Source organism: Bos indicus x Bos taurus, chromosome 4 (assembly GCF_003369695.1).
Source record: "Bos indicus x Bos taurus breed Angus x Brahman F1 hybrid chromosome 4, Bos_hybrid_MaternalHap_v2.0, whole genome shotgun sequence".
In the NCBI taxonomy this organism is placed as follows: domain Eukaryota; kingdom Metazoa; phylum Chordata; class Mammalia; order Artiodactyla; family Bovidae; genus Bos; species Bos indicus x Bos taurus.
Window position 1 is genome coordinate 54045788 of NC_040079.1, and position 23561 is coordinate 54069348.

The following is a 23561-nucleotide window of genomic DNA, read 5'->3' on the forward strand; positions in this document are numbered from 1 at the left end:
GGGCATCTCTCGATGGCAGTCTTTTGTTCTCCTGTTAACACAGGGGTCTCTGGGGGCCAGGGGGTCACTTCTCTCTGGAGACCTTTGGGGATCAGATCCTCTTAGTGTAGACAGACTGCCCCTTCTTGGTGCCCCAAGACACCATCCAGAGGTCACACAGCTTGGTGCCTCTCAAGGTCAATAGAAGGCCACACCACCCCAGTAGGAAGACAACCATCCTTAGTGTGAATGGGACCCTGAAGGACACGATTGCTCCTCCTTCCAGACCCTAAGCCACACTCTACTCCCCTTGCTGAAACAGCCTAGCTGTGCACAGGGAGTCCCAGCCAGTGCTGTCTCTTGCTCATGACAGGGGCCCATGAGGTCAGTATGTTTCCTGTGTCCTTCACATAGATAAGGAAATGGAGACTCAGATGGGGTGGACCCCCACCCCATTCACTCAGTGAATCCCAGCACAGCCAGGACTTAGTGGGCTCCCCTGAAGCTGTGTCTGGGTTCCTCCTGCTATTCATCATCCCCAGACCCACCCCTGCTGTAAAGGGAAATTCCAGCCAGACTCTGGAGCACCTGGTTTGAGGTGGGTGGGCTGCCTTTAGGGTCCTTTGGGGTGGTCCCTGAGAGTCACCAGGGGTGGAATTTGCTGTGGCGGTTCCCGATCCTGCCGGGGTTGCCAGGGTGGAGGGAGAGTGGACAGTGAGGGACGCTGCAGCTTCTGACTTAACAGCAGGAGGGAAGGGAGGAGAGGGAGAGGGACAAGTTCAAAGTTCTCAGCCAATCTGGATTCATATTTAGAAGGTACATCCTGAACATCAAGTGGCATCCTTTGGGAGTATTCCAGTCCTGCCTCATGATGCTGTGGATGAGCATCTGGGGTCTGAGTAGTGTGAACAGAACTGAAGCCCATGCCCTGGCATTCAAGGCCTCCGTGACCTGGCCCCGTTCCCTCTCTCCCTCTGTTCCCACTCTCCCTTCCACCTGACACATCACTGGCCCAGTTATCCAGGGTGTGCTCCACAGCACTTGCTCCATGAAGTCTTCCCAACTAGCTTTCCCTTCTTTTTCGGAATCAACTTTCTTCCATGTATTCCTACAGCCTTGGCTGTGCTATTTCACTGAAGAGCAAATACCAAATAGTTCTCTTTAAACATCTCTCTCTCTAACACAGGAGACCCTGGAAGGCTGACTCAGGTCTTATGCCTCTTTGAAGAGCTTGTTTCTAGTGGAGAAAGGGAAACATATAAACCCAGTGAAGGATATTAAGTGGAGGATTCCTGGTGAGGGGGTGAAGGAACGTCACGGGAGGCCGCACCTTTGGTCTTGCCTGAGATGAAGGGTGCTTAGGCAGGGGGACAGCTGGGAGTCCACTGTTAATGTTTCTCAGTAGTCCAGGCCCCATGCATGCAGATGTGGAGTGTGGGCCAAGAGCTCTTAGAGCCAGCAGAGACTGTTCAGAGCCCTGGCTTTCTGTGGAACCTTGGGTAAGTATCTTTTACTCTCTGGACCAAGCATCTCCCAGTCTTAAGCAGCAAGGGAGGGGAGTACCAGACTCAGCACAGAAATTCTCAGGTGTTTGGATGGCCAGAGAGGCATCCTTTTCTGCTATCTTTCTTTCCTCCTCCTTCCCTCAGCCAAACCCTCAGTGATGAGGCATCCAACTTTCCCTCTCTCCCAGCAGGGGACAGTTCTCAAAAGGGTGACTGCTGATCCTTGGGCTTCAGGGCTCAGGGTGTGGTTGGGTCTCACTGGGGACTAGGAATGCAGACATGAGTTCCTGGAGTCACAGCTTCTATTTCTCAATGCAGAGGGCCATCTTCCTGGGACTCTGGAGCTGAGGGTCCACCCTGGCACCAGGCCTGTTCTCAAGCAAATGTGGTGTCCCCACTGCTTCAAGATCTCAAGAACCAGTCCTGCCCCCGCCCCCACACCTCCAGGAAGCTTTCCAGGAATGCTCCAGTGCTCATCAGGCTTATCTTTCCAATCCCTGATGGCTGATTTGGGTGAGCTTGGTCTTTAAGCACCCTGGGGCTCTCTGAGGACAGGGCTTAGCCTTTTTCATCACCCCTGGTTCCCAAGTACAAGCAGGCAGACCCAGGAGGAAGACCCCTGTGGCTGGAGACCATCTAGTTTATGTGTTTCCATTTTAATACAACCAGGTCTTCAGCATGTCTCTAGAGTGGGGTTCTGGGAGGTGGGGACCCCAGTCCTCCCCATGGGGTTGAATTAGGTGGAGTGTCTCTTCCCCACCGTGGCAGATCCTTCAGTATTGATGGGCCTACCATTCTCAACAGGACCTGGTGGGAGCCTGAGGTCAAGGAGCTGAGGCTGAGCCAGGCTGGGCTTAGAGATTCCACAGGAGGAAAATGACCCTGCCCATGTGGTTGCAGGACCCTCCTTTGCAGCCACGAGGACCACAGTGACAGGCAAGAGGAGGTGTCAGAGCAGGGCAGGTAGAGTGAGCAATGGGAGGAGGGAGAGACAGAGGATGTGGGGAGATGGAGGGGAGTACAGAGAGGGAAGATGGAGCTAAGGTGGGAGAGAACCACATAGATAGAAAACAAAAGAGAGACTGAGAAATACACAGAGTCATACACACAGAAAGAGACATTGAGAATATACACCCAGAGACAGAACCAAACATAGAAACAAAAACAGAGTCATGGAGACAAAGAGAGAAACACTGAGAGAGACACGTGCACAGAGATGGGCACCAGAGTGAACACAGGTGAGAGGTGGGAGGAAAATGGAACACAGTGCCCACCTCCGGCCAAACCACCGCTGAGTAAACCATGTGCCTTCTCCCTGGGACAGGGGCGCTGGGGCCTGAGAAGGCAGTGGGGCTTGCTCCAGGTTCCACTGTGTATGGATATTATGTTAGTTTCAGGTGGCCCAGAATTTGAACCTGCTTCCCATATGGGCACAGGGAAACCTGGGAGGTGGGGTGCAGAGAACACCTCCTGCCATAGAGCTGAAATGAAAGGCCCTCCCCTTCTAGGCTCCCCTGTAGCCAGAGCTGGACTGGGGAACCCCAGTCCCCCCTTCCCCTACTTCCTCAGATGCTCTGGCACCAAGGAAATCAGTGAGCTGGGAGCCCACAAAATGGAGATGGGGAGAAGGCTTCCTGAGGACCACTACAGGAAGCTGGAGATCCTAAGGCAGTGACGACGGCAGGGCTGAGGCCCCTCTGGTGACCAGGGCTCACAGCATTGTCAAGGCCCACTCAGAGAGAGTGGGGGTTCCCTCACTAGGCCAGCTCTGCTCTCAGTTCTTGGCTGGGGACCCCATATCTGATTTTCCATCCTATCCAATAATTACATAAACTTCCCGATATCCTGTCAACAAATCCCTTCTCTGCTTAGTCCGTCAGAGTTGCTTCCTCAGAGGCAGCAGAGCCTTAGCTAGAATCCTTGTCCTGTTATAAGCTGTGTGACTTTGGCAAAGTCACTCCTCGGTGCCTCAGTTTCCTCATGTGTAATATGAGGATAAGACTATGTCTCTACCATTGGCTGATTGTAAAGATCAATGTGTTAACAGGTCAAACGACAGTGCAGAACCTGGGCCGCTGAAGCAGTGACGTGGAGGTGGGGAGAACACGGGAGGGGACTCAGACACACGGACACTTAACTCAGTTCTGCCACAGACTACCGTAAGTGGCCTTGAACAAGTCTCTTCTCTTCCCTTGGCCATTGCTGCATCCAGAAATAGTCTCTGGGTAAGAATAACAAGGCTCTGATCAAGCCTCCCACACTCACTGCTGTGGCTGTTTGCTAACCACATAAGAACTCTCGAATACCTTGTCTCCAGCCCAAGGCACTTGCCTGGGCTTCCTCGTCCAGCCAATTGCCTTCTCCGCTGCATCTTCATTCAGATGTCCCTCCAGCTCCCCAGAGTCCACATATACTTATCTGTGCTCATTGATTTCCTGATGTGGTCCCTGACTCCTCCCCCTTCCTGTCCCACGCTAGTCTTGTCAGTTACAGATGTGTCCTCCTTTGCTTCTGCAGCCTCCACTTGACCTAGGTCAGTTACAGTGGCTCCTAACCCCTCCTCTTGTGGCCAGAGACTCTGAGCCCTGAAGCTGAACTCCTCCCTTTACAAGCGGCCCCAGGCTCCCTGCCACACCAAAGGTGAAGTCCTATGCGATGCCCTACATCACTTGACCAACACCCACCAGTCTGCTCTCATTTGCTTCTTTCTCCTACTACCTGTACTCCACATAACACCAGCCAGTCCTGAGGCACAAAGCATGCTCCCATCTCTTCCCCTAGACTTACGACTCTTTCACCTGCTAAAATCCCATTCACATCTCTGAGCCTCAGCTTTCTCATCTGCAATATGGGCACAAGAGCAGGCCATACCTCAGGGGCCTTAGGGAGGTGGGAACGTGGGAGGTCATGTATGCCAAGCTCTCTCAGTGGTAGCTGGCACCTGGACCATGGTCCACATTTGGGAGTTTGGTGGCCGATTCTCTGTGCTCAGCTGAGTGGGTGAAAGTTCACAAGGACTAATGCCTAAGCTGCTGTCCCACCTGGACAATGCCTGCCCTCTAAACTATGAGGCTTCAGCAGGGATCTGGCTGCAGCATAACAAAATTGGGCAGGAAGAGAGCCAGGACCCTTGTACCTCTTCCCCCAGGCTTCTCTAGGACCTCTTTTCCTCCCTGTGTCCTTCTTTGTCCAGGAAAGATCCCACTTTAGCAGAGCAGAAGGAAGCAGTGGCCAGGAAGCAGGGGAGGAGAGAAATCAATCATCGCCATTGACATTAGCTGCCTCAGCTCTTCACACCTCAGCTATCACACTGATTAATAGCAATGCTCCTTCTGCCCCCATGCTTCTCCCATTCACCAGGAGTCAGACTGTGGGCAGTACTTGGTCCAAATGGAGACAGTGGTTCATTAGTACCAGGGGCTAATCGGCACTACATGTGCCAACCTTGGTGGCGCCCTGACCTTTTCTTGGCTTCTCATCTGACATGGTGTGAGTGGTGTGGGAGGTGCTGCAACACCCCCTTTGGGAAGCCTTCCCCATCTCCCCTCCCACGTTCCTCCTCATCCACAGTCCCTTTGCATTCCCCTATCATGGCATTTCTTACTCTGTATCCTTTTGTCTGTTGCAATTGTGAGTGAGGGCCTCAATGCCAGTGCAGTGGCTGGCACACAGTAGCTGTTTAATAAACTGTTTGAAGAGAAGAGACCCAGGCCCTGTCCTCGGGGGCTCCAGGTGGGTTGGAGAGAAAGGGGACAGCCCAGGCCGGGGTGGGAACCAGAGCAGGGCTGCCTCAGATCCACAGGCTGAGGGGCAAAGAGCCGCATCACCTCACTTAGCATTTATCTCTGGCTCAGACTGAATCAGGGACCCTGATTTCCACTGCCCCACCCCACAGAGCTCATAGGATCCTAAAAACATAGTTTTATAATCTCAGGACTGGAAGCATGGAAGCCGTTCCTTCTGCTTGTGCATCTCCTGGATCGGGGACCTCACCTCCTCCCTGGAAGGTCTATCTTAATCATGGGTAGGAAGCGTGGTCAGATGACTCAGAAATCTTCCTCAGCAGCCCCACTAGGTCTCCCACCCCCTTCCGTTAGGAGCACCACTACCACTGGACTCCTCCAAGCAAGCTGCTCTCTGGGCCCACCAGAGCCCTCCGCTGGTGCAGACAGGGCAATGCTGCTTAGCACTAGATGCAGAGGCTGCAGTCTAGCCCACTAACCATCTCTCTGGGTGAAGGTATGAGTTTGGACAGACATACGTGTGTGTGTGTGTGTGTGTGAGAGAGAGAGAGAGAGAGCGCGCGAGAGAGCGTGCATGAGTGAGCTGGTGGGGGAGCTATGCTACTATTCAGACACACAGAGGTTGCTATGATGTTTCCAGGATGAGGGGCTTCAGACAAACAGGTGCCCTCCATTGCTGCCTAGCATCTCAGAAGGCTCTTTGCTGGTGTGGGTGGGGCTGGAGATGTGAGTGGCCCTTCAGGGTGGGCTAGTGATGCTGCATCCCACAGCTTCACAAGACACTGCCACTTGGCTCCCATTGGACCTTCCACAGGGCGTAGACTCAGGCACCCCCTTCCCCTCCCAGAGCCCATACAGAACCACCCCATCTGGATGCTGTGTGACTCCTGGAGCATCTGCTGCTGTCCTCCACAGAGTGGCAAGCTAGCCAGTGATTTGCCAGGAGGAAGAGGGGCACAGGCTGTTCTCCCCAGGAGGTGGGGGGTGGGCCTGATTGAGACACCACGCTGGGTGGCAGGAGTAATGCTGACCACTGCCCCTGACTCACAGCCCAGTGAGCCAGTCCCAGGGCATCCAGGTAGGGAAGAGACTACACCCCACACTCTGGTCCAGAAACAGCTACACTTTGCATGCCCAGCCCCAACACAAGCCTCACCCCATCTTCCCTGCCTCCTGCTCTCCCCTTCTCCCACAGCAGAGTCTGACCACCGCACTCACCCTGGGGTTTGGGAACATATCCTGGGCGCCCCATCCCTCCCCACCGCCCCGGGGAGATGCGGGGCGGAAATCGGCTAAACAAAGAGAAACCCTAACGGAGAAACTTCAGGCACCAGAGTATATAATGTGGGAAAGATATTTGTTTTCAAAGGGAAGGATTTCCTTCTCCTCTTTCTGGGTTCTCAGCGCATGGAGCACGGGAATCGTGGGCAAATCACTGTCTTAACGAGGTCTGAAGCTACGGCGAGGTTAGGGCAGAGGGAGCGCCCCTAATATTATGTCTTTAACGCCGGCGCTATGACCGTGCCGCGGCTCTCAGGTCTTCGACGCTGGCTTCGGAGCCCTCGCTACCCTCTAAACCGCCCTCCTGGGAGCCAGGTGTTGAGCCCACGGCGGAGGGTCCCAGGAACACTCACGGGTCGTGTTATACTTGACACCGTTGAAGTACTCGGGGCACGGCCTCTCCACCAGGGCTCCGGCCGAGCTCCGAGGCCAGCACGTCCCGATCTGGTCCAAGGTCGTGTTGCAGTAGGAGTAGGGACCTGGTGATGGGAGAGAGCGGAGCGGGGATCAGAGGGGCTGCTGGGGCCCGCGGGGCGCCGCAGGGCGCGAGGCGCTCGAGCGCGGGGACCCGAGCGCACCCAACGCGCCAGGCAAGAAGCCTGCGCCGCCCGGGTCTGCTCGGCTCTCGCCTACCCTCGGGGTGCAGGGGCAGCCCCCAGCCGTCCAAAACCAGCTCTTCGGCCAGCTCCAGGCTGCAGTTGGTCTCCAGCAGGCTGTGGAGCAGTGCCGCGTCCATTGCGCCCCGGAGCCACGCGCGCCCAGCGTGGCTGCCAGGGGCTGGGTTCGAGAGTGAGTGGCTGAGACAGCGCAGAGTCTTGGCTTCTCTCGCCCAGCCCTGACCTGCCAACAGCCTCCTGGCACTGCGGTCGAACGTCGGGAACTGCCAAGTCTGGACCTTAGCGGAGAGGAGCCGCAGAACGCACCCGGCTGCGGGTCCACCCGCTCAGTCGCGGCCAATGGCTGCACCAGGGGGCGGGGCCGGACGGCTCCTCTCTGCCCGGCCCAGGCTCCCGCCCCCGGCCCACTAGTCCAACCCGGAATCCGCCTTCTCCGGCTCAGACCAGGTCCGGAGGAGGGCGGCGGGAATGGACAGTGTGGGCCTTGGGTGGCGGAATGATCTGCCCGAGGGTCGAGTTCCGGGGGCTGCAGGGGGCAGGAAAGCGCGCCCGCCCGCCCCAGAAGCTTGCCTCGTGTTTCTTCTCCTTCGGTGTCTCGCCATTTGTTTCTTCTCCTTGAGCGAGGACACTGGAGGGGATGACAGGGAGTGGAGAGCCCACGAGCAGATCTGCACTCTAGAAAAGCCTCCGTGGCCTCTGGGAAAGGAGTGGATTGGAGGGGCATCGAGGGAATCAAGGGAGCCACGAAAGAGGCTGGCGAGATCAAGAGGCTTGAATAGGTGCAGACCTGTACCAGCCCATGGGGGTTAGGGTGGGGAGGGATTTCCGGGAAAACCAGCCCTGGTGAGGCAGGACTGGAGAGAGGGGTGGGTGGGTGGATTCCAACAGGAGCCAGGAGGCAGGGGTAATGCCAGGTCTCCCGCTTGGGTGACTGGGGGCAGGAGTTGTGTTGCCATTCACTGAAATGGGGAAGTCCAGGGGAGAAACTGACTGAAATTATCTGAAGAACCTCAAACACCCAGGTCTTACTGCCCTGGGTTTCAGAGGGAATAAAACGAGAAGTGAGAACCTCTTTTCCTCTTGGCTTGGGCAGGACAACCTGAAACTGGTTTCCACAGCAGGGTGTGTGTGTGTTTAAGTTAAGTGTGGAGGGGAGATCAGACCCCACAGCAAGTGTGGAGGAGCTGAAAACCTTTATCTGGAATTTGCCCAGGCCCCTCAGGACTGCCTGCTTCTTAACTCCCTGTGGCTCCATTCTGAGTGCCAGGGCAGGTCCACTGCTCAGGTCTACTGAGGCGGGTGGGGGGGGGATCTGGGCTCAAGACACAGGGCCTGAGATGTGGTTCACCTCAACTCAGGCTGGATTCAGGCCTGCCTTTGTCTCTGCTCTCCTGCATGTTACCCCAATTCTCACCCTCTCTTCTGGGGCAGTTTCTCCATCAGTGAAATGTTCTCAAAGGCCCCTCCCAGCCCTGAGACTCTGGTCCTGAGTTATGAGATGCAAAGACTGAGGGAGATGTACATGTGTGTGAATTTGTATGTGTGTGCCTTTATCTTTAGAGGGCAGGGAGAGCTGGGACCCAGTCCCAGCTGGACTGGAAGCCCCAGGGTGGCTAGTCCTAGTCCTTCCTGCCATCTTTCACTGGGAACAAAGCTGCAAGAGAAGGCTGAGAGCATCCTGAGCCAGCATTATTCCCTGAGCAGGGAGAGGGGAGAGGCAGACTGGGCTGTGTTTGTGTGCTCCAGTCTCACCAGCCTCCATATTAATGCTGCTCTCATTGCCCAGGCAGAGCCAGGGAGCAAGCTCGGGAATCTCTCTGGGGCCAGCTGATTGGCAGGTACGAGGTTCAGATCAGCCAGCCAGGTCTATCCTCTGCCTTTTAAATGGACAGAGCCCTTGGCTCAGCTCTGGGCAGCTGCAGAGGCAGAGGTCCCTTACTGTCCCTAATAACCAGTGCCAGGAACAGGCGAGGATCAGTTGGGTCCCAACCCCAACCCTAGGCAAAGTCCTGTCGCCAGTGCCAGGCTGAGACTCGGCCTGGGTCCCAGACCAAGCCCTGCTGCACAGGACTTGTCCCCCATAGGCTAGACTGTGGCTGGCAGGATCAGCCCATTTCTTCATTGTGAAGTAGTCTCATTCATGCACAAAGGAGGGTGCTCCACACAGTGATCGCAGCACAGAGGGAAAGGAGAGCCCAAGCTAAAGTTATTAACCTGTTCATCACCAGGGCCACCGCACAGGAAAAGCAGCTGTCTCAGGGGGAGGTGAGTGCCCAGTGACCAGAGGCCAAGGACTTAATGTCTCACATGCAGGATGGAAGGTTGGCCTGGGTGACTTGGACTGCTCTTAACTGGAGAGCACATGTGATAAAGGTTCCTCTGGGAAGTGACCATTTCAGGGGCAGAGCTAAAGACCATTCTGCATCTTGATGGGACAGTCGGGACCTGAGCACAGGCCCAGAGACCCAAGAGGCCCTGGCCTCCAGAATGCAGTGCCATTTCATCGTGGAGTTTATTATCACCAGCACGATTGTCTACTATTCTAGATGTGACAGAGGAAAATGAAAAAAGGATCAGCTTTGGAACAAATGGATTTTACAGCTCATTTTAGTGTTTACAAATAAGTAAATGAGGAAGAAATTGTAAAGAGCAAAAACTTTCCTCACCTAGATGAACTCCAACTACCCTTAAAGTTTGGGCCTTTTTGCTAGCTAAGGAAGCAGAGGTGGGTGGGAGGTCCCTGGGATGGAGGTGAGCCCCCAGGCCAGGCACTGGGGCAGAGGTATTCGGGACAGTCTGTATGCCCCTAGGCTGGTGGGAGAGGTAGCAAATAAGTTATAGGGAAGTGTGACAGGTGCTGGAGGAGAAACCTGTGTGTCATGGGCAGCGTGGGGGCAGGTACCTCTGGCCCACCTCTGATGGCAGCTGCAGTGGCAATCCAGGTGCTCCAGGGTTCAGCTGAACACCGGATAGGTGTGCAGAGCATAATGGAAACACACACGGCATCTCACACAGTCACGAGTCTGCACAGTACACACTTTATCTCACTCATCCCACCACCCATCAGGTATCCGCTAGAAAACAGGATTTAAGGGGATAGACTTTGCATGTCTGAGGGCTGTGCTCAGTCAGGCTGAAGAGTATACAGAACTGGGACAGGCTGTGGGGTTCACTGTAGTTACAGTGGGGCTTCTGAGGGCATGGAAGGCTTGGGAGAGGCCAGAAGGTGCCCCACTCTTGCTCTGTGGCACTGGGGATGGTGCCCCAGGCCAGGCCAGACACTCCTTCTCCATCCCACCTCACTTCACCTTGGCACAGGGGAGATGGCCTGGTGTCTTCAAGTGGAGCCACGGGACCAGGCTGAGGAGCAGGAAGAGCCCCTGGCAACTGTCTAACCCCACACTCTCATTTATAGATGGCCAAATGGAGGCCCAGAGGAAGAAAAGGAATTTCCCCCTCCAACCCCTCCCAGGCCATCCTCCTCTCCACAGCAGCCAGACTGGGCTCCCTGCTTCCTCCACTGGGCAGAGGAAGTGATTTTTCTAAGATTGTGTGACTTCTTGCAAGAGCAGCTCTCCATTGCCCTTGGGACGAAGCCCAGCTCTTTAGCACCGCAAACAGCGCTCTTCATGATTGTCTATTCCCCATCCTCTCCTCATGCTTAACTTGAGATGCCCTTTGGGTCCACTCGCCATTCCCTTGGAACATTCTCTACCTCCATTCCTTCACATGTGCTGTTCCCTCTGCCAGGAATGCCCTTACCGCTCTATTCCGGTTAACCCAGCTGACTCCCATCTGCCCTTCTAATGTTCAGCTTAGCCCCCACCTCCTTTGTCTTATCTGGGGTGGGTGGCTCTTCTCCATGCCTTGGTCTGCTGGGGGCTAGTCTATATCACATCAAGGTTATTAGTTTCTCTATTGTGGAAGGCAGGGCTGGTCATGTTCACTAACCAGTCCCAGCACCCATCAGAGTGCTTCATGCTTGTGCTCAGCAAATCAACACTGAAGGAATGGATGCTTTGGCAGAAGCCCTGTCTCCTGAGATCCAAGGGTCTCTTCACATATGACCAGTCCTGGTGTATGTGTGTGAGTGTGTGTGTGTGTGTGTGTGTGTGTGATTAGGGAGTTATTTCCAAGGATCCTTGATTCCATTTGCACTCTTACATTGCCTATGGACTAAAAAAATAATATGCCTTACAACTTACAGTATATGCTCTATTAGATTCCTCTGTGATGAATAAAACAGAAATAATCCATTTAAAGCCTGCCTGAAGTCTCTTGTGATTATGTGTTTTTTTTTCTTTATTTGGACCTTAGGGTCATGCAATTTAAATGATCATAGTCTTTGATTCATGACCCTTTGTCATCATTAGCCTATACATGGCCCAACTTTATTTCATTTTAGTCTTTTCTGTTATGGAAGTTTGTATGTAGTAGCACATATAATGATCTATTGCCCAATCCAAAACTAGATCATTACCAATCACTTACAAATTTATCTATACACTCCTTCCTCAGAGGGAACATTCTTTTGAATGTTGCATTTATCATTCCTTTGCTCTTAGTTTTTTCAGTTTTATCACATGTACATATATCTAAACAATAGGTTGTTTGGTTTTACTTGTTTCTGAGCTTTAGGTTAGTCAAAATGCATTTTCTCAATTGGTGGACACCTAAAAGGAGATACCTATCATGTGGGGACCAGAGAAACTATTCCTGAAGTTCAAGGGCATCCTAACAGCCAGTACCGCCCACTGCAGGGGCGTGGTTAATGAGGGATGATGCGTCCCCACCGTGGCTGCTAGGCAGCACCACCAGCAATGTGGTGAATGAATAATTAATGACACAGGGAAATGTTCACTCTGAGTTACAAGAAGAAAAAGCAGGTTACAGAACTGTAGACACAGGATCATCCTGGTTTTGTGGAAAAAGAAAAAAGAAAAAACATGAGACTCTATGGTGTGATAAACTTCTGGCAGATAGAAACATTAAAAAATTCCTGGGTTGTGGGATAATGGGCATTAATAGTCCTCTTCGATTTTTAAAAATATCTTTTTCCAAATTAAATATATACATATATTACATATTCCATTTATAAATTGGATGAATGATATTACAAGTCAACCAGGGGAGGCCTTGTGATTGCGTTGTTTAAACTAACCCGTCTGTGGTATTTTACGGCAGCCCAAACAAATTAATGGGCTTCCCTGGTGGTTCAGACGCTAAAGAATCTGCCTGCGGTACAGGAGACCGGGATTTGATCCCTGGATGGGGAAGATCCCCTGCAGGAGGCAATGGCAACCCACTCCAGTATTCTTGTCTGGAGAATTCCATGGACAGAGGAGCCTGGTGGGCTATAGTCTGTGGGGTCACAAAATGTTGAACACGACTGAGTGACTAACAAGCAAATTAATACGATGGGTCAGGTGACTTGTTCAGGGTCACGCAGCTGTTAGGTGGAGGAGCTAGGATCCAGATATGGGATCGGGTCTGTCTGACCCAAGCACCTGGGTTCTTGACCACCCCATTGTAAGGAGGGCAGGTGACAGGGTTTTCCCCTTGATGTGTGACTCGAGCTGCATTTGGTGCCAAGTCCCAGTTCTGGCCAGCACTCTTGTCTCCTTTTGCTCTGGCAGTAGCTCCAGATCCCAGGGACACTGCAGCCCTCCTCCTTCCTTGTTGCCTCTGTAGATGCAGCCCCGAGAAGGCTGGGACATTGGGTGGAGCCTTGGGGATGTCTTTCCAGAGCCTGTGAAGACCCAGGGCTCTTCTGAGCTCTGCAGTGGCTGCCCCTGACTCTGAATCAGCTGCCAGGAAACTCTAAGGGGTCAGAACTCAGGGACCCAGCTGCTACTTCACAGGTTCTTACCAGGAGGTGACACCTGTAGCCACGGCAACGGGGAATGTATTTTACACCTTCTGCTGGAGTCTGAAGCAGAGAGGTGCCCTCTCCTTGGGCACCTGAATGCCAGCCCAGCCACTTCCTTAGGCACAGACATAGGGAGCCAGGAGCTGGAGGAGGACTCCCGGCCAAGCCCTTCTTCATCAGTGACCTGTGCCCCAGTGGGGAAGGGGGCTGCCCAAGGACAGACCCAAGGCCCAGGCCTGGAAGCCTGTCTCTATCTACCACCCGCTGAGCCTGGCTTGGCTGGCTTCTCCTCCAGGACCAGAGGCTCGCCCTCATTTCCCAGGGTCTGCTGCAGGTGGTGGCAAGAGGCTGGCATACCTGAAAGGTTGGTGAGGGTCTTGATGGAGTGGCAGTACTGTTCCAGCAGTGCCCACACAGGCTGGTCTCTGGGTGCCTGGCTGGACCCCACCTAGAGGACAAGAGGGATGAAGGTCAGGCTCTGGCTAGACAGTGACAGCATATGTCTACCCCTCCCTGCTCCCTGCCCCGCCCTGTCCTGTCCCTTACTCCTCTATATTGTACAGAGAAAAAAAGAGGAGGGAAAGTTCAAGGCCCCACACAGCAGACCAGCAGCCTGGCCAGGCCTGGAACCCTGAAAAAGCCTTAGAGGTGGTCTAGTGAGGCTTGGTGCCCCAGAGAAGAACATGCTCTGTCCATCCCTCAGCCCTTAAAGGTTTCCTCCCCAGGATGGGATGTGCCCTGTGCTCTTCTGTTGGCAAAGCTGGAGTGGGGGTGTCCACCAGCCCTTCAATCCCCCAGCAAACACTGTACAACCCTGACATGTGTCAGGCCCTGGCTGGGGGACACAGTGGGAGTCTTCAAAGTAGTCCCAGGTCAGGTAGGGACCCCCTAGACTTGGAGGCTCAGAAGAGATGGGAGAAGGTGGATAGTTTGTTTCCCTGTCACACAGGTAAACAGAAATTTACAAAGGTTAATATGTGGAAGAGACTCCTAACTTGAACTTGGGAAGACAGGGGAGGCTTCCTGGAAGAGGTGGCATGTTGGGGGCAGCCAGAAGGAAGAGTAGGGGGAAAGGAAGGAACCACGGTGCCATTGTAGAGACTTGCCTGGGAACAAATATGGTTGTTGTAACAATGGCAATCCCATCCAAAAGAGAAACCACCCAGGATCACATCTCCTGAAAAAGTCATGAGGGAATGCTAAATATGGAGGGATAAAGTAGATGTGGTTATCTCTGTCCTCGAGGGGACCATCTTCTGGTGGGAAAGATGGATAGATAACTAACTTGTTACAGTGTCTATAATTTGCTTAAAAGGAATGGGGTAGCATTACAGAGGAAGTCACACTGATGTGGGCTTTGAAGGTTGAGTAGGAGTTTGCCCAGTTGATAACGGTGGTGCTGGGATAGAGGTGGTGCCGTAAGGGTAAGGGTGGTGTCATAGATAGACAACAACACATGTGCAAAAAACAGGCTGGGAAATGCATGGTGTGAGACTGAACAAAAGCAATGCCCTCTACAGTTCTAACCATTGTCTCCCATTCTTTCCAAGACCACCACTGTTCTTATCCTATGACCAGTGTGCGTGAGTGTGTGCACTTGCATGTGTGTATATGAGATGACTTTTGCACCACCCCAACACTGATATTCCTGATTCTAGAAAGGACTGCCCCTGTAGTGGGCAGCCCCTCCCCTTTCTCCTGCCTGTCAGATGCTCCCTCCCTGGCAGCTGGGTCAATGTTTGCCCTACAATATTCCCAGGACCAGAGCTGGACAGCCCTCAAACATCACGTTCTTCACATCAGGCTTAGTCCATTTCCTGTGCTGGGGCTGGAGGCCACACGCTCACCCTCACCACACCGGCCTGGAGCTCCTAATTAATGACCCCGCTTGGTCAGATGGGAGAGTGAGGGCGGCACAGCCAGCACCCACAAGCACTCACTGCTCCTGGGTTCTGTCAACTGGCTCCACAGGGCTAAGGGCAGAAGGAACTGCTGGGGAGCACAAGTCCTGTGTGTGAGGTTAGTGTGCATAAGGGGTATGTGTGCGGGGCATGTATATGTCTGTGCAGGGTGTGTGCTTGTGTATGTGACTAATATGCATATAGTGTGAGTGCACTATAGGGAGCTTCCTGAGCTGTCGGCCAGGAGCTCTGGCCATTTGGCTTGCAGGACAGACACTGGGGACCATGGTCTTGTTCACATATCCCAGGGATGCCAGGAGCTACCCAGTGTCAGCTTCTTGGGCATCAGGAAGGCCCAACTGCCCAGAGAGCCACCTGCCAGGGGTGAGGTGGGCTGGGGAGGGACACTCTGGGTCCCAACATCCTCCAAGAACTCTGGTGTCCCACCCTCAGCTGGTCTGGGGAAGTGCGGGTGCTAGGCCTGACCCATTACCCCTTTCCAGCCCCCTTCTCTTTGTTTGAGAAGCAGCTGGTAACAGTTTATTTGGGGGATGGGGTGAGTTCCTAGGAAGCCACCAGCCTCTGGAGGTCACTGGAGGAGCAATGCTCAATGCAGAGGTGCTCGGCATTGATGGTGGGCTCTGACCGACCAGATATTGCATCTTAGATGCAAGCTCCTTCTCTCAAAGCCCCCAAAGGCCACACTATGGCCCAGTCACTCAGGCATCTCATGTTCAGCTTTAGGTGGGAGTCTGAACACATGTGCTAAGCTCACGGACAGGGACGCAGGACATCCTCCAGTGGGATTCGGGCATTGTGGGGCTGTCCTTGCATCAGTCGCTGTGATCTGAGGCCACAGCTGAGTCTTCTTGCTGAGTAAAGAGGGGGGCACAGCCGCTATGCTCAGTATCGATGTGTGCTGTTCAAGCGTGGGCAAAATGGTGAGCAGATCAGAAAGGGTTTGGAATAACTCCCAGATCTGGGCTCCCTCTCCTTCTAAGCTGGCAAAGACATTCATTCTCTTCAAGGAGCCGGTTGGGTGGATCTGACTCAGCTCAGACCTGCAGCATACTCTGGAGGTGCCTATTTTGGACACAGCCGCTGCTGTGGGTGGTGGTGAGCGGTAGGTGGGCAGGCAGGAGGAAGAAGAGGCTGGTGCCCTCAGAAAGCACACAGTGGGCCAGGGAGAGCAGAGACACAGCCACAAATAAATACCCGCAAGGGCTGGGTGATGAGCTGTCAGAGGCGGCAGACTGCAAACACGCCCACATTCAGGGCTCTGGGGTTGCTGCTCCTCAGCGCTGTGGCCTTGGCCAAGTTATCTAACTTCCTTGAGTCCTGGCCTCCTCCTTTGAAATGAGGATAATACAGGCCCCTGGGATTTGGTGTGCATTAAACAAATTGCTGAATGTCAAGAGCTGGCACATAGAAGGCACATGTTCCATGGTAGCCCTTGCCATGGACTCTAGGAGGGGTCTAGTTAGAGAGTTCAGAGATAGAGGGTTCAAACCCCATTAGAGGGAGTCCCATGGCCTGGATCAAGCCCTTCTCCTCTAGAAAAACCTCCTGGAAACCCTGTGTTCCACCTTCCACATTCTCCAGCCAGTGCAGCTCCCCCTCAGCTCTCAGCAGGCCCCTTCTACAGACAGTGGCCCCTGAAACTACATCTGCACCTCCCTCACCAGGCTCACTGCTCAGAAGTGCTCAATGGATGCTGGGTGAGGAAACTGGGCATGGAAGTTGAGTCCAAGGGAGGAGGAAGGGTAAGAAGAGCAGAAAGAAATTCTAGGGGCAGGAGTTGGGCAAGCAAAGGCTGAAAGGCAGGGAAGCACAGGGCCTGCTCAGGAAGCAGCGAACTTCTGGTCTAGGGATGCTATTAAGAGGGCAGGACTTCCCTGGTGGTCTGGCGGTTAAGAATCCACCTGCCGATGCAGGGGACATAGGTTCGATCCCTGGCCCAGAAAGATTCCACATGCTACGGGGCATTTAAGCCCACAGGCCACAACTACTGAAGCCTGCCTGTCCTAGACACCCATGCTCTGCAACAAGAGAAGCCACCACGATGAGAAGCCAGCACAGATCAACGAGAAACTAGCCTGTGCTCACCGCAGCTGGAGAAAACCCACCCCAGTAATGAAGACCAATGCAGCCAAAAATAAATAAAAATTTAAAAAGAAAGCAGGGGGTTGGAAAGAGGCTTCTTTGATGTGTAGTCAGCATTTCCTATGTCCTAGATTAAGCTCTGAATGCTTCAGCAAATCCCATTTAATCCTCACAACTGCCACTGAGGTCTCTGTAATGATCCCATTTTACAGGTCAGGCAACTGAGGGCCAGAGTGGTGAAGTCACCACTCAAGGCCACACAATGAGTAAGTAAGGGGCAGAGGCAGGATTGGACAGACAGTCTAGTAGGTTAAGATACACACGGAAGAGCTGGGTAAGAAAGTAAAGGCCTGTGCTCCATGGATGCTGGGAGGACCCTGGCTCCAAACAGAGTGAGTAAGAAGCTGCTCTCACTACTGGAGTAGGGGGCTTCAGGCAGAGAGCTAGGTCATGGCAGGAGAGGAGGCAGACGCAGTCAGTTGGGCAGGGCTGTGCTCAAGAGAGACAAGAAGTCTGGCTTCTGGAACTGACTCTGAGCCCCCTGGAGACCCCTTTATCTCTTGTGTGGTGGACACCTTGGGCTTCTGTACTGATTAGCTCTTGGCTGTTACAGCAGCAGAGAGCTGTCCTTACACCTCAGTCCTGCCCCATGAAGCTACAGGCTGCCGGACATCAGGGCCATGTCTGTTTGACTCACATCCAGGTCACAGTTCCCAGTCCAGAGCCTGGCACACAGCAGGTGCTCAATAAATGTCTGTGTGGATGAGACCACGGCCCCCTCCACCAGGTAGAGTGGCACCCTGACCCCCAGCTCTGGGAGCTCAGGCTCTGGGGTTTTCCTGCTTGCCAGGCAGCCTTCTTTCTGAATTCTCCCTTTGAGAATGGCTGGGGTCCTAGTCCCAGTCTCGGTGTGTCTGGAGTCGGAAGCTCTCACCTTAGACGAGGGCGAGGGAGTCGCCCTGGCAGGGGGAGGAGGCAGTGGGTTGAAGCCAAATTGCCAGCTGCTCTTTCTCCACCCTTGGGCCCTGTCCAGGCAGAACCTGTGCCCCAGGGGTCAGGCGGGCTTGAAAGGTGCCATCTCCCTGGAGCCAGGGGGTCTGGCCCGGCCTAGTGCTCCCTCCTGGCTTGGTGACAAGGCTTCCTCTAAAATTAGCCACTGGTCTAAGCCTGGGAGATTTGGGACCACAGGTCCTGCAGCCAGGCTGCCAGTAACTGGAGGGGAACGGGGTGAGCTCCCACCCTGCCTCCTCCTGCTCTGCCCAAGGTCAGAGAGGACTCCTCTGGGAGGGGGAGGAGTCCTCCCCAGGGTTCTCTTTCATTCACCGGTTTCATTGAGCCTGAGCTAAGAATAGAGGCAGGAGAAGCTCAGTCCCTGTCCCGGGGAAGGAGGAGGAGATGAGGGCACTGGGGGACAGGGGAGGAAGGAAGGAGGAGAGAGGGAAGAAAGGGGAGAGGAGGAGAGGAAGACTAGAGGGAGACAGAGGGGCAGAAGGGAGGGAAGAAAGGTTGGGGAGAGCAGACACAGTGGAGGCCATACTGGAGCTGAGGCTGGCCGAGGCAGAGGCTGAGGGACTGGCAGTCAGACGAAGGAAGTGATTCTTTTCTGGTGATTATTTTCTGGAGTATCTGGGCAGGCTTTCTGGAGGGTGCTCTGTTCTAAAAAATCAGCTGCCCAGACCTCTGAGTGAAGAGCCCAGGAGTTCACAGCAGCCTTCCAGCCAGATCTCCCTTCCCCGCATGTTTCAGCAGGTCCCTCTGCCCAAGATGTCCCATTCTCCCATCCAGTCCACCAGCTTGCCTGGAGAAACTTCCAGGCCTCTCCTTGCCAAGTGTTCTCCCTGGTCTCTGAAAGCTCATGGTCCCTCTCTCACCTCTGTCCCTCTTCCCTGTCCCGTGTCATGCCAGGCTCTGCACACAGATGTCTGAGGGACCAGCAGGGAGAGATAAAGCGGGTGGGGGAGGGGAGGGAAGGCAGGAGCTGCAGGAAGAGGTCTCATAACAGGTCACAAGGCCTAAAATGATCTCTTAATGATCAACTCATCTAATGTCAGTTTGCCTAAGAGTCACCTTTTTCTGATTGTGTTGGTATCTGAATATCTTACATTTTCATCAATAGAACTGAAGCTTCAGTCAGTCTATCTCCTTTGAGTCCTGGCCCTACTACCAGTAGATGACTGACCACGTGAACTTGCCTCAGCTTTCTCATCTGTCAAATGGGGGTAAATGGTGATCTTATGTCCCAGGGTGGTTGTGAAGCTTAAAAGCAGTAATGTGTGTCAGGGCTTAGAACAGTATCGAGCATGTGGTAAGCGTGGTGCAGATGCTAAAGAGAATAAACAAAATAAGATTATGGAATAATATACCCCTCCCTCTGGAAGATTTGAAATGACATCTTATAAAAATAAAATTTTGGATACAATGACCTGAGACAAACTGACTGAGGAGTCCTAAAAATGATGAAAATTAGATAAAGTAGAAAATGACAGTTAAGAGAATACAGAATAGTCCTGTAATTCATAAAGTGCTGCAAATCTGAGACTGACTAGGAATATGAAATTAAATGGGCATTGCCCTCAGACAAATTGGTTTTTTAAAAACATCCTAAAACATCAACAAAATGGCCAAAATGGAGAGACTAAATTAGCTGATTAGGTTAGAAAACACTCAGAGAGTATTTGAATTTGGGAGAAGAGTTATTAGACAAATTAGCTTCTGGTAAATGGCCCCTGAGCTTCCCCACCCCCACGCTGTAGACCCTGGGTATGGGGGCGGGCGGGGGTGTGCAGGGCCCTGGTCTCGGTCTTGGAGAGGGCTGTGCAGGTTAGGGAGGGTCCAGGCTTCTGGACTCTGTGTTTTCCCCCTTTGCTGAGCCTTCTTGGGACAGAGGACCCCACAGGAAGCAATAAAAGTTGTTCTGAGGTCCTGAGGGAGTGTCTTGTTGCCCAGATGTCTGAGGATCTGGACCCAAATAAGACTCTTGGGATCTTCACAGAGGGCGATGCTGTTGTTGTCTAGTCGCTAAGTCGTGTCTGGCTTTGTGACCCCACGGATTGTAGCCTGCCAGGCTCTTCTATTCATGGGATTCTCTAAGCAGGGATACTGGAGTGGGTTGTCATTTCCTTCTTCAGGGATTCTTCCTGACCCAGGGATTGAACCTGTGTCTCCCTCATTGGCAGGCAGATTCTTTACCAGTGTGTCACAGAGGGCGAGGCGGTTTTAATCAAGGATTTTGGAATCCAGTGGCATATTCCTTAGCCTTACTTGCCCTCCATTTCCGTCTGTAAATAAATGTCTCCACCTTCCCAGTGTTTTAGTAAAGGGCTTGGCATGGCGTCTGGTGCCCAAGAAGGCTGTATGATTTCAGCCCTACTTTCAAAGTAGCTTCTCAAGGGCTCAGAGGGCAGCCAGCAGCACCAGAGTGAAGGCTTGGCTCCTCCAGGCCCTTGCAGTGGGGGCTGGCCCAGGGTATCCTCACTACTCAACTGCCTGCTGGAACTTTCACAACTGCAATTGTGAGATCAGGCTCCTCCCCAGGTCAGCGAGCTCTGAGTTCCCCAGGGATAGAAATCCGGTCCCCTCAGGACCACCATGCTCCCTGGAGCCTCATACCATCTCTTCTCAGGGCTGGGACCCTGGAGCCTTCCCTCTAGCTTGCTCTTTTCTCAGTCCCTGTCTAGGACCACCCCATCTCCACCCCGCCATCCTGCCCACCTCCCACTAGATCTCCTCCCAATTCTGGCAGAGGCTCTTATATCTGCACACACTTGTTCTTAGCTCCCATGTGTGTGCTTAGTCAGTCGCTCAGTCACATCAGACTCTTTAAGACCCTTTGGACTGTCGCCCAGCAGCCTCCTCTGTCCATGGGATTCTCCAGGCAAGACTACTGGAGCGGGTTGCCATTTCCTCCTCCAGGGGATCTTCCCAAGCCAGGAAACGAACCCGTGTCTCTGGTGTCTCCAGCACTGCAGGTGATTCTTTACTTGCTGAGCCATCAGTTCCCATGACCAGGTAGTAAATACACAATTCTTCACCATTATTTTCTTCCTGCTCATGTCTGCTCTAGGCTATCAACTTCATAGGGTAAAGGCTGTTTTCACCCTTGTGTCTTTACCACACATGATCCTCCTTAAATACTGGTTGAATAAAGTATTACTGAATAAATGAGAGGGCTGGAGGCCAGTTCCCTCCTGGGTTCCCTTACTTCCCCACCACCTGCTCCAGGTCACTTACTCTATTTTCATAGACAACAGAAATCTCAGAATAGCTGGAAAAGGATCCAGAAATAAATAGCATTACTACGAAGACCCAGAGCAAGGAAGACTGCTCTTTGGGGCTAGAGAGACCACAGTGCTCTTTAGCAGTTATGCAGTGATAACTTCGGGTGGATAACTAGTTTCTAATCTCAGGCCATCCAGTGGGGCTAGGGGCAGGGCCTGGGTGGACTCTAAGGGGAGAGCAGACTCTTGCCTCTGAGGTTCCCCGTCCTTACGTCCCTGGGACCCAGGGTAACCTCCCACAGACTCTTCCACCTGCTCTGGAGTCTGGGGCAGCAACCAGCAACCCTCTCCATCTAACCAGCTTGGGCAGTTGGAATCATGGCTCCCAGAGGGGCAGGGCCAAAGGGCAACCCTGGTCCTAACACCAGCTCTCTTAGAAGGCACCCACCCAGGGAACAAGTGCTAGGGGGCAAAAGAGCTCAGAGAAGACATCAGGAGTAGGAATGAGAGGTTGTGGGCAGTAGTGAATCTACTCCACAGCCTCCACCCCTCCCTGCAATGTTGTTAAAAGGACCTGGCAGGTCCAGGGACTATCTGACCACTGGGGCACTGACCACACTTGGCACAGTGCCCCGTCCTGTCTTCCACCTAACCAGACCCCCTGGAAGGGCAGGGCCCCTCGTGTCTTCATCTCAAGTGCCTGGTACAAAACCCCAGCTGTATTTACTGAGTGCTAACTCCGTGCCAGGCACAGTCACAACCATTCCTCATGACAACCTTATTCATTAAGCACCAAAACTATCCTCATTTTACCCAGGAGGAAACTGAGGGGAAACGTGAGTAGCCTGCCCAAGGTAACAACACTAATCAGCAAAGCAGGGATTTGATCAGGTCTATTGGCAAAACCACTTTGCCACAGACAGTGGACGCTCAAGGAGTCCTCTGTGACATATGGGGATGGGACCAGGCCTCCTGACCTCCATCCTGGCTCTGACCCTTGCCCTGCATGGCCTCGAACACTTTTAATGTCGTGGCTCTTCATGAAAAGAGTGGCCCTCCCTCTCTGAACCTCAGTTTCCCCATCTGTAAAATAGGGAAAGAGTTAGAGATCAATTCCTCCCACATCCATTTCTGGGTATCACTCCCTCCCAACCTCACCCCTACTTCTTCAGCTCTTTCTGTGCAGCTCTTTTCCATCTCAACACCCCCAGCTCCCACCTGCAGACCCTGACTCTGGCCAGTGTGCACACCCACAGATTTGGGCATGGGGAGATACTTAAAGCTTTGAGAAATGCTTGGCAAGGTTGGTTCCCCCAGGTGTCCCCTTTGCTCCATTGCTCATTTGATACTGAGGGATGCCTGGTTTCAGGCACTGAGACGAGGGTGGGGACTGGCCTGCCTGCAGGAGATAGGGGACAGCTCTCTGGGGATCCCTTTCGGGGAAGGACCAGAACCGGGATGGGGTAAGGAAGGGACTTGAGGCTCCTACAAGGAAGGGGGAGTGCAATCCATGGAAGAGGGGACAAAGTGGACAGAGACTAGGAATTCCTGGACCTAAGGAAAGGGCACGTCCTAGACACTAGGGCATCTCCCCGCACTAGGGCATCTCCCCGCATGCTCTGCTCATCCACAAGGGCTGCTAAGTCCCATCCTAGCTAGTGTTAAGAGTTTCATCTCCCTCCCCTTCCCCCTCATTTAGGCAGGATATCTCCATCCCATCACCGTGTGCAGGGATCCCCAACTCCATGCCAGCCACCAAGTCCTAAGACCTTTTCCATCCATCTGCTAACAGGGCTGAGCGAAACTAAATCCAGTAACTAAGCAGTAAGCCCCCCACCCTCCACCTCGCCCCCTCGCAGTCAGGAGAGCACAGAGCTCCAGCTCCCAGCACCCCCACCCGGAGAACAGTCCCCCATCGCCACACCCGACACTTACTTTAAGCAGTGGCGGGAGAAGGCAGAGCAGACAGAGGACACGGTGCGGGACGTGGAGGAGGCTTGGGGGCCCCGCGGGACCCCCCATGCCCTGTGCGGCCGCGGACAGGAGCCCACCTCCCAGCGCGGCCGTCCCGCCCCGCCCTTTGACTCCGGTGCCTCCCACCGTCCTCCGCTACGGGTCAGAGCGGAGTGGGCCCCTCCCTCCCCAACGCGCCGGCGGCCGAGGTATCGCCCTGGGCACTGGGGGTATCTCCCGCCTCCCCCGCCCGCAGGGACACCGCCCCAAGGCCCGCCCCCTCCAGGTTATTTATAACGGCGCCGGGCAGCGGCTTCTGCCTAGGCAGCCAGAGCCCAGTCTCTGCCCCCGGAGAAGGGGTTAATGCCTGGCACCTTTGCCAGGGCTGGAGCT

The 23561-nt window shown here is 53.7% G+C and overlaps 1 protein-coding gene across 4 annotated transcripts in view; it reads right to left on the reverse strand.

The window, feature by feature from the left end:
* The window catches only part of CRHR2 (corticotropin releasing hormone receptor 2), a 44676-nt gene extending 21333 nt beyond the window's left edge, over window positions 1–23343 (reverse strand). Inside the window, exons 1-3 of one of the 4 annotated variants that reach the window (XM_027539452.1) lie at window positions 23151–23343; window positions 13352–13442; window positions 6862–6987 (exon numbers count right to left, since the gene is read on the reverse strand). In XM_027539452.1, the coding sequence (XP_027395253.1) occupies window positions 6862–6987; window positions 13352–13442; window positions 23151–23237 (304 nt within the window). In that variant the 5' untranslated portion in view covers window positions 23238–23343. Of the gene's footprint in view, window positions 1–6861; window positions 6988–7141; window positions 7407–13351; window positions 13443–23150 lie in introns of those variants that run through there. The other 3 variants (XM_027539453.1, XM_027539455.1, XM_027539454.1) reach the window with 3 other exon arrangements.
* Window positions 23344–23561: the final 218 nt, after the last annotated feature.